An 8,989-nucleotide genomic window follows, 5' to 3' on the forward strand; every position below is an offset into this window, starting at 1 on the left:
CCTGCTGTGCCGTTCCCCTCTGTTCAGGTGGCTGTCGTCTGCTTTCTGGAACGCTTTTTGAACCTAAAACTTAGCGTGTCTGTCAACACATCTGTCATGTTACTTCCTGTCTCCTGGGACCACAAACTTAGCCCTACAAAGCTCATTTCTCTCCTGGCCTGTTTCTGCTGATGTCACTCTCTTCTGTGACCCAGGTCCAGAGCCTTTGTGTGTTCTGTGCTCCTCTCCCTCCGCATCAAACCAGTTAGAAGTCTTTGAAAGGTTTGTGGTAAATGAGAATTACAAAAAAACTATGCATGAATTAAAGAGTTCTTTGTACCACTGTAAACTTGAACTTTAACTCACTTTTCCACAAACCTTTTTAAAATTTTAATTTGCCAGAGGGCACTTGCCAGAGAGCACTTGCCAGAGAGAGAGCGAGCGAGAGCGAGCAAGCGAGAGCGAGCACCCCCTTGGGATCTTGGCTATGCCACAGTTGCTTCTCCATTTCTCCATCCTGTCAGGGTTTAGGGTATGTCCACACATACATACCCATTGTGTTTTTCAAGCCAGAGGGGCTGGGATTTGAACTGTGGTCGGCCATGTGGGATCTTGCTTGTTAACCACAGAGCCATGAAACTGGTCTTTACCAACTCTTTTAAAGTATGTTTATTTCTATGAGATACAACAAGAGAGAGACAGAGACAGCCCCCTCCCAAGGGCCTCAGTGCCACGGCCCAGCCCTGCCTCAGCCCCCTCCCAAGGGCCTAAGTGCCACGGCCCAGCCCTGCCTCAGCCCCCTCCCAAGGGCCTCAGTGCCACAGCCCAGCCCTGCCTCAGCCAGCCCACGTCAGGTTCCAGGTGCCAACTGGGAACCCTCCCATGTAAGTCAGCCTCGGAGCCGTCACGCAGCACACACTCAAGTGTGCGTGTTCACCAGCTATTGTAAACGGAACTCTGTCAGGTGCCATGTCTGTCTCCATTTTTCGGTCTCCGTGGTTATGCCCTGGTCTACGCTCTGGGCCAGTGCTGCCTAAGCTGCTGCAGCCAGTGCAGTTTTCTCGTTAGCTCTTCCTGTCTCAGCGGTGGCCGGAGTCATGGTGACAGGAGAAATGGAGACAGCTAGACTTGTAGCTCAGTCAGGTATATCCAACTTAAAAAACACATTGAGGGGCCAGCAGATGGTGTAATGGTTATATTGCTGGACTCCCACATGGTTGACCACGGTTCAAGTCCTAAACCCAGCAGCTTAAAACTCACCCTGGGTATGTGTGCATGAGTGCCCAGAATCCTGAGAGGAGAATGGAGGAGAAGGGACTGTGGCATGGCCAGCCCCCCATGGGGGGTGATTTTTCGCTGTCTCCCTCTCTTTCTGTCTTCCTGAGGATCACACACGCCCTGTACCAAAAAGCTCTCTCTAAAAAAAATAACACATTGATTCGTCAAAAGCAACTCTATTCTGAAAAGGTGAAATAACGCCCCCAAGTGTAAGTGATCTCTAACACATATCCCCGCCATGTTTACTCAGATGGCTCCTTTGCTTACTGACCTTACTAACTTGCATTCAGGACTGCTTTATGTTCCTGATTTATTGTTAGTTTTAGAAGAAGCCTTATTTTTCTGCTTACCTATATTCCAGTTTAGCAGGATACTGCTGACTCTCTGACAGCCCTAAGACTGCTACCCCGTACCCCACTCTTCCTGGGTCTTCTGTCTTCAAATCTCTGCCGGCGGGAAGCCTAGCTGCTTTCACGGTCGGTCTCAGGACGTTCCTTCTTTTGAATCCTGAGTGAGGAGTTCTGCTAGGATTGCTAATGAAATGGTTATAAATATAAAATTCGAATTTTGAAAAGTGGTTCATTTCATTTGAACTTCATCGTAAACTGGACTTTTTTCTCTTCTCCTTACAGCTTTCAAGTGTTCTTTGGGATAGAGAGAGATCAAGCTTTTATAGCCTGACAAGTTCAAACATCAGTAGATGGGAATTAGATGAGTCTTCGGAAAAGCAAGCACATAATTTGGATGTAAACAGAGTCTTGAAGGAACAGATTACCGATGCCATTTGGGTAAGGAGCAGTAACGCTTCCGTCTGTGACCGCGCTTACAGGCCGTGCCCGCAGCACTGGCTCCTGCAGTTACTCTGTTTATTTGAACACCTGTTATCGTAACAGGATAGTGTGTGGTCGTCAGATAAGTGGGACTGGAGTGTTACATCTCCAGGAGTATTGGAATGCAGCTGATTTACTTGCCTTTTTAACGTGTACATTACTTACTCGACAGCCGTCCGAGCTGTCATGGGTAAGGTAATTTCCTCGGTGCTGGGGAGATGAAAGTTGGAAAAGAAATGATTTCCTATACCCAGAGACCTGACGTTACTGATATTTTCACATAGGGTTCTGAAAGTAACTATGAAGCTATTAAAGAAGGGGTCAATATTCGATATTTGGACTTGAAGCAAAACTGGTGAGCAATTAATCTGTCATAAAGAGCACATAAAGGGGGGAAATAAGCTGATGTTTATTTTTTTTCATTTATTTTTTGCCATAGAGCAGAGGGGTTGGGGGGAGTGAGATATCACCCCCAGTGGGGATCGCCATGCCACAGTCTCTCTGGGGGACATGCACACACACCTGGTATGATTCTCAAGCTGCCAGGTCTGGGACTCAGACCGTGCTCAGCCATGTGGGGTTCCAGCACCTTGACCACCATGCCACCTGCTGGCCCTGCCGGTTCCGATGCCAGTCTCCTCCTGTCTGTTAGGCCTGCCTTTATGCTCTTGCCGTTCTCTGTCTAGTGACGTGAATTCATCTGGGAAATTGAGGCGGCCCCCGCCGTGGACGGCAGCCCCTGGCCGTGCTGCCTCCCTAGTTAGGCAATGTATCTGCCCTCGTAGCTGGAGCGTCTTTTCTTCACTGCCAAGAGGGCCTGGAGCCCTGGCCTCTGCCACTGCGTCTTGTGCCCGGTGCTTGCCTTTTGTCTTCTCACTGGAGACGGCAGAGGGCGCCTGCACTTGTCTCATACCCCACCCCTCTCTCACACTGCCCATCTTACACACCCCCGTCTCACAGCCCCCTTGTCTCGCACCCCCATCTCACAGCCCCCCCCCGTTTCACTCCGCCCTTCTGTTGCTGAAGGAGCCCTCATACCCTCCGTCAGTGGCCAATTCGAGAGTGAATTTTGCACTGCTTTTAATGGGACCGACGTTGCTGGACTCTCACATGGCTGACCACGATTTGAGTCCTGGACCCTGAGACTTAAAACTCACACCAGGGGATCAGTAATTGGCATAATGGCTATGTTGGTGGGCTCCCATGTTGCGGTTCAAGTCCCGGACGTGGTGGCTTAAATTCACGCCAGGTTCATCTGTGTGCATGCCCAAGATCTCAGGTGGAGAATGGAGGAGAAGGGATTGCAACATGGCCATCCCCTCTCAGGGGTGATTTCTCACTTTCTATCTCTCTGTCTCTGACTTTCTGGCCAGCCCACATACTCTATAGCAAAAACCTCTCCAAAAAAGAGAAAAAGAAAACTCACACCAAGTGCATGTGTGTGCGTGCCTAAAATCCCAAGAAGAGAATAGAGGGGAAGGGATTTTTGATGGCCACCCCTCCCCAGGGAGTGATTTCTTGCTTTCTGTCTCTGTCTCTCTCTGCCTCTCCTGCAAGCACATCGGCCTCTAACAAAAATCTTTCTAAAAAAAAAAAAAGAAAAGAAACCTTATGAATCTGAATATACCTTCAGTAATCCTTCAAAACATAACTTGCCAGAAAGATTTATCAAAGGCTTTTTTTATGTGTTCAGGAGTACTTCTTGCTGTGTTCTTGTTACTTTGGTTTCGTAGCTCGTTTTCTGTCTGTCCTTGGAGGGATACTGCAGCTGTGCTTTGATTGTTCTCTCAGTTGTCGAGGTTCTTTTGTAGTCTCTGAAAACCTTATAACAGCTATCAAAGAGTAGTAATAGTATTTACTTAACTTCTGTAAGCATTTCAATTAAATATAGTTTACCTGTTTTCGTGTCTTTACCAGATTTGGGAAGTTTAGGACGCTGCTAGGACCTTGCCCACTCTGGGCCCAAGCGTGGCTTTCACATAGTGCTTTCAGAATGGGAAGCTTCAAGCGGCCCTCAGCTCCTCTTCTCCAGGTTGTGAGGCCACCGAGACTCCTCACTCCTCTGTCTCGTCCTCCTTGCCCACATTCGCCCTCAGCAGTCCACGACTCACTCCTCTGTCCCCACGGTGGCCCAGCCTTCAGAACGAGTGTTCCCACCACGTTGGCTGTCTTCTGTTTCGCAGTAGTGCTCGTCTCCTTCACTGTCATGGACACCCAGGTTCCTTGTCCATTCTGGCCGGAGTGACAGCCTAGCCTTCCATAGCTGGTTCCCTGGCCGGGTTACCACTGGTGTGGAGCTCAGACTCCGTTATTTAGGATGCGAAGTAGCCCTCCAACACAGCTGTATTTATAGAAGCCAGCCTGGGCGTGATGGGCTGCTGGCCGTACCTTGCTAATCCCTGTATTAGATGATTTGTTCATCTCTGGGGCCGGCAGGTGGCGTGGTGGTTGAGACACTGGGCTTCCATATGGCTGACCACTGTGCGAGTCCTGGACCTGGCTGCTTGCTTTCTCATTCACTCATTCTCTGTGTGTCTCACCCTAGTCAAACTGAATAATAGTAGAATAATAATGAAAAAGAAAAGAAAAGAATTCTTTAAAAAAAAAAAAAAAAGAAAAAAAAAAAAAAAAAAATTTTTTAAAAAAAAAAAAAAAAAAAACCGGAGTGTCGGGGCCAGCAGGTGGCATGGTGGTTAAGGCATTGGACTCCTACATGGCTCACTGTGGTTTGAGTCCTGGATCTGGTGACTTGCTTTCTCACCTTCCCTTTCTCTCTCTCTCTCTTTCTCTGGTCAAATTTTTAAAAAGATGATTGTTCATCTTTTTATTATTGTTTGGCTAAGTCAGGCTTATTGAGCTACAATTTACAGTAAAGTTCACTCTATTTTGTGTAGCATTCTGTAGTTTTGTCCATGCCTACGGTCCTTAACTGCGACCATCAACAAGATTCAGAAGTGTTTTATCACCCCCCCAGATTCATTTGTTCCTCTTAGTAATCAGCACCTTTCTCCATCAGTCCTGGAAGCCACTGATCACTTTTCCATTCCTATAGCTTTGCCCTTTTCAAAATGCCGTAGAAATCATACACTATCTAGCCTTCTGAATCTGGCTTCTCTCACAGATGCATTTGAAATTCATTAGTAAGTTTTTCCTTTCAACTTTTCCCATTTCTGTTCAAAATTGGAGGACATTGGGTTGTTTCGGTTTTATGCAATTATGAATAAAGCCCCTATAAACACGTGTACATAGGTCTTTGTGTGAGCATAAGTGGGCATTTCCCTCTTAGATCAGTATTGAGGAATGGTGTGCTAGGTTGTGGTAGGTGTGTGCGTAACTTTATAAGAAACTGCCTGTTTCCAAAGAGGCTTGACCTTCCCTTCTCTCTGTTAGTGACGGGCTCCTGGTTTTGGCAGCAGCGTGGCACCCTGCAGACAGTCCCTGTCTTGTCTACTACTCCCTGGTAACAGTGGAAGGGAGCGGCCACCCACTGTCAGATGCAGTTACTGTAGAAGTCACTCAGTATAACCCACCTTTTCAGGTAAGCTTTGTCTGTAACTGAAACCATGAGGTGGCAGTAATACAGCGAGGTGTTTTCTAACCACTGTGGGGCCAGATTCTTTGAGGGAGTCATCTGCAGGCCTGGAACTATTTTAGAATAGCTTGTTTTTAGACATAGCTGCTTTTCCTTTGCTACCTCAGACTTGTTCCTTCACTCTGCTTCCCTAAAGAGAGACGAGAGTGGAAGCCATGTGGGAGTCCAGTGCCCTAACCACTGCCACCTGCCAGCCCCAGATGTTTATTCTTGGTATGTGAGGCTAGTAGGTGGTGTGGTGGTTAAAGGTGCTGGACTCCCACCTGGCTGACCATGGTTCAAGTCCCAAACCTGGTGGCTTGCAGTCTCACTTTCTCTCTCTCTCGCTCTAGTCAAATTAAAAATAACAATAATAATAAAAGAAAATACTTCTTTTAACAGGTATTTATTCTTGATATGACTCATTTAACTGAATCCTATAAGAAAAAAGTCATTTAATTTTTTATTTCTGTTTGAAATAAATTTTATCATGTATTCTCTCTATACAAGAAAAGCATGCTCAGAGTTAAAAAAGAAGTCAGACAGTACAAAAGGCTAATGAAAACAACTTAAGAACAAGAAAATTTTCAGCATTTCAGTTTAGTTTTGTTTGTAAAATTACTTCTTTAATAGCAGTTTATGATCTTTAGCATTTGCTGATTTTATCAGGCCATTAGGTCTTATTTCTATTTCTGCCTCTTATTTTATATATGAACAAATCAGCTGAGCTTTTTCATGATTGATTTTGACAGTAAAATAAGAGCGACGATGTTGTTTTCTCAGAATCATTTATAAAAAATTGCTTGTTTTTAAATCAATAATATAATGAATTAATTTGCTATAGACTTCTAGTTATAATCCTTTTTTTTTTTAAGAATTATTTTATTTAACTTTATTTATTTAAATTTGACCTTAGAGGGACAGAGTGAGAAAGAGAGAGAGGTAAAGTGGGAAAGCAAGCCTCCAGGTTTAGGACTTGAACTGTGATCGGCCACGTGGGAATCCTGTGCCCTTAACCACCACGCCACCTGCCGGCCCCTATTTCTAATTATAATCTTATCACCATGGAATTATTTTCGAACTTTGCTAATTATCTGCAACTCAACAAATAATTTATACAATAAATGTTATCAGCTTATCTGTCATATTTTATAAATCACCTCATGGGTGATTTTATTGTTTTTATGAGCTAATGTATGAAAATGAATTGTAAAATTATCCAGATCCTTTTGTTTTGATTCTCATTAATATAATCTTAAATCTGACTTTCAGTCTGAAGATCTGATTCTGTGTCGATTGATGGTCCCAAACTTTTCAAACCAGGCTGCTTACCTGTATACCGAGAGTGCTGTCTATGTGTGCTCCCCAGGGACTGGGAGGTTTTCTCTTCCTCAGGAGAAAATCGTCTTCAACACACAAGGTGAGGAGGCCGTCTTAGGAGCCGGGGCTAGTGAGCATCCCTTCACTCCGGGTAGTTTCGTTCTCTGTCCACAAGTGCTGCCTCTGAGCGTTACTGTGACCTCTGACCTGCGACAGCCGGTGCCACCACCCCACTGGGAACCTGGGGAGTGCTGACTCCCCCGCTGCTACACGGAGGGGCAAGAAAGACCTGGTGCTCAGAGAAGGAGTTGGTCTTTCCTAGTTAGTCAGAGTGACCCGTCCCGAGCTCATGCTCTTTCCGAGTCTGTCCACACCTCTGGGTGAGCAGAGTCCTAGGGTTGGACTCAATTGGGGGCTGGCCCTGAGTGAGAAGGGGCCAGGCAGTATCTCTGAAGGGAGTGGGGTGGGCAGGGGACAGTCCAGGCAAGGCATCAAAGGAGTCAGGCAGGTTTTCTGGTCCTCACATGAGAACCTCAAGAAAGGAAGGGTGGCCAACCTGGCCAGTAAAGGCAGAACTGGGCGAGCAGACCCCACGGCCTTGAGAAGGCTGATCCTCTGCATTTTGTAACATGAGTGATTTTCCTTTTTTCGACTTTTAGCACTCTCTTGCAAGGCTAGTGTTTTTTTGTTGTTGTTGTTTTTTTTAGTTTACTTTATTAGTAGTATTGTTTTTAATTTGTATAGGGTACATATGCTCACCAGAGAGAGAAAGCTGCCAGGTCCAGTACTCCAACAGTGGTTGGCTATGTGGGAGTCCAGTACCTCAACCATCACATCACCTGTTTTTTTAATTCACCAGAGGGAGACAGAAAAAGAGACAGAGAGAGAAAGCAAGCAAGCCACCAGATCCAGGACTCAAATCAGGGTCGCCCACGTGGGAGTTCAGCGCCCTAACCACTACTCCACGTGCTAGCCCAACAAGGCTAGTTTTAATCGTCCTTAAAGCTGTGGCTGCAAAACCTGCTTGTTCAGATAGCAGTGGGTTCTTGACATTTCAGTCAGGGATTAAAAAGTTGAGTTCAAAATAGGAGTAATACTGTGGAGACAAGAAGCACGTTCTTTATATATATTGTCAAGGCGGTTTTCCTCTGAGAGTGGGAGATCGTTTACAAGTTTTTTCGTTGTGTGTTTGAATGTGTATTTTCTTCTTTTTAGGGGATAGTATTTTAGGCGCTGGTTCCTGTGGCGGCGTTCCTATCTTTTTTTCTAGAAACAGTGGACTAGTGTCCATTACTTCGAGAGAAAATGTCTCCCTATTAGCAGAAGACCTGGAAGAGTCCTTGGCGTCTTCAGTTGCTGGACCAAGCAATGAGGTTATATGGTTCCATAGATTTTCATTTTTATTTTTGTTAGTATATTTCACACAGATGTTTTTAAAAGTCTATTTTAAAAGATTTATAATGAAAATAGTTCTTTATCTCCCTTGTCTCCTTTGCCTTCTCCCAGAAGCACTACTTTCAAATTTTTTGCTGTTTTTTCTCGAGTGTTTTTTAAGTGCCAGAGGGTGCAAGTATTCACCAGGGAGAGACAGAGACAGAGACAGACAGCCCCTCGCAGGGATGTGGCCACACCGCAGTCTCTTCTCCATTTCTCCATCCTGTCAGGGCTTGGGGCACACGTGCACACGTGCCCAGTGTGCTGTTTTCAACCAGTGATTTCATTTCCCTTTATTAAGCCACTGTTTCACCCTCTCCACTAGCTCAGTAAAATGCCTCTCAGCAGAGCTTTTCCGTAGTCACATCTCAGGGCACGTCACACGTGCAGCCCTGTCATCCTGAGCTTCCCTTTCCACTGTCCTCCAGTCCCCATAGCCCCTGGTCCTGCACCGCACCCAGAGTGTGGCCGCACGTCCACTCCGCACCCACGTGTCCCCACGGCCTCTCCACACCCACGTGTCCCCACGTCCTCCCCACACCCAAGTGCCCCCACGTCCTCCCCCCACCCACGTGCC

The 8,989-nt window shown here is 46.1% G+C and overlaps 1 protein-coding gene across 1 annotated transcript in view; it reads left to right on the forward strand.

Moving 5' to 3' along the window:
• NUP133 (nucleoporin 133) overlaps nt 1-8,989 on the forward strand; it is a 56,049-nt gene that overhangs the window by 13,367 nt on the left and 33,693 nt on the right. The window contains exons 7-11 of the mRNA XM_006146013.3: nt 1,890-2,045; nt 2,372-2,442; nt 5,478-5,625; nt 6,931-7,078; nt 8,194-8,351. Coding sequence (XP_006146075.1) covers nt 1,890-2,045; nt 2,372-2,442; nt 5,478-5,625; nt 6,931-7,078; nt 8,194-8,351 — 681 coding nt within the window. The remainder of the gene's footprint in view (nt 1-1,889; nt 2,046-2,371; nt 2,443-5,477; nt 5,626-6,930; nt 7,079-8,193; nt 8,352-8,989) is intronic.

This window comes from Tupaia chinensis, unplaced genomic scaffold (assembly GCF_000334495.1).
Source record: "Tupaia chinensis unplaced genomic scaffold, TupChi_1.0 Scaffold000161_3, whole genome shotgun sequence".
Lineage (NCBI taxonomy): Eukaryota > Metazoa > Chordata > Mammalia > Scandentia > Tupaiidae > Tupaia > Tupaia belangeri.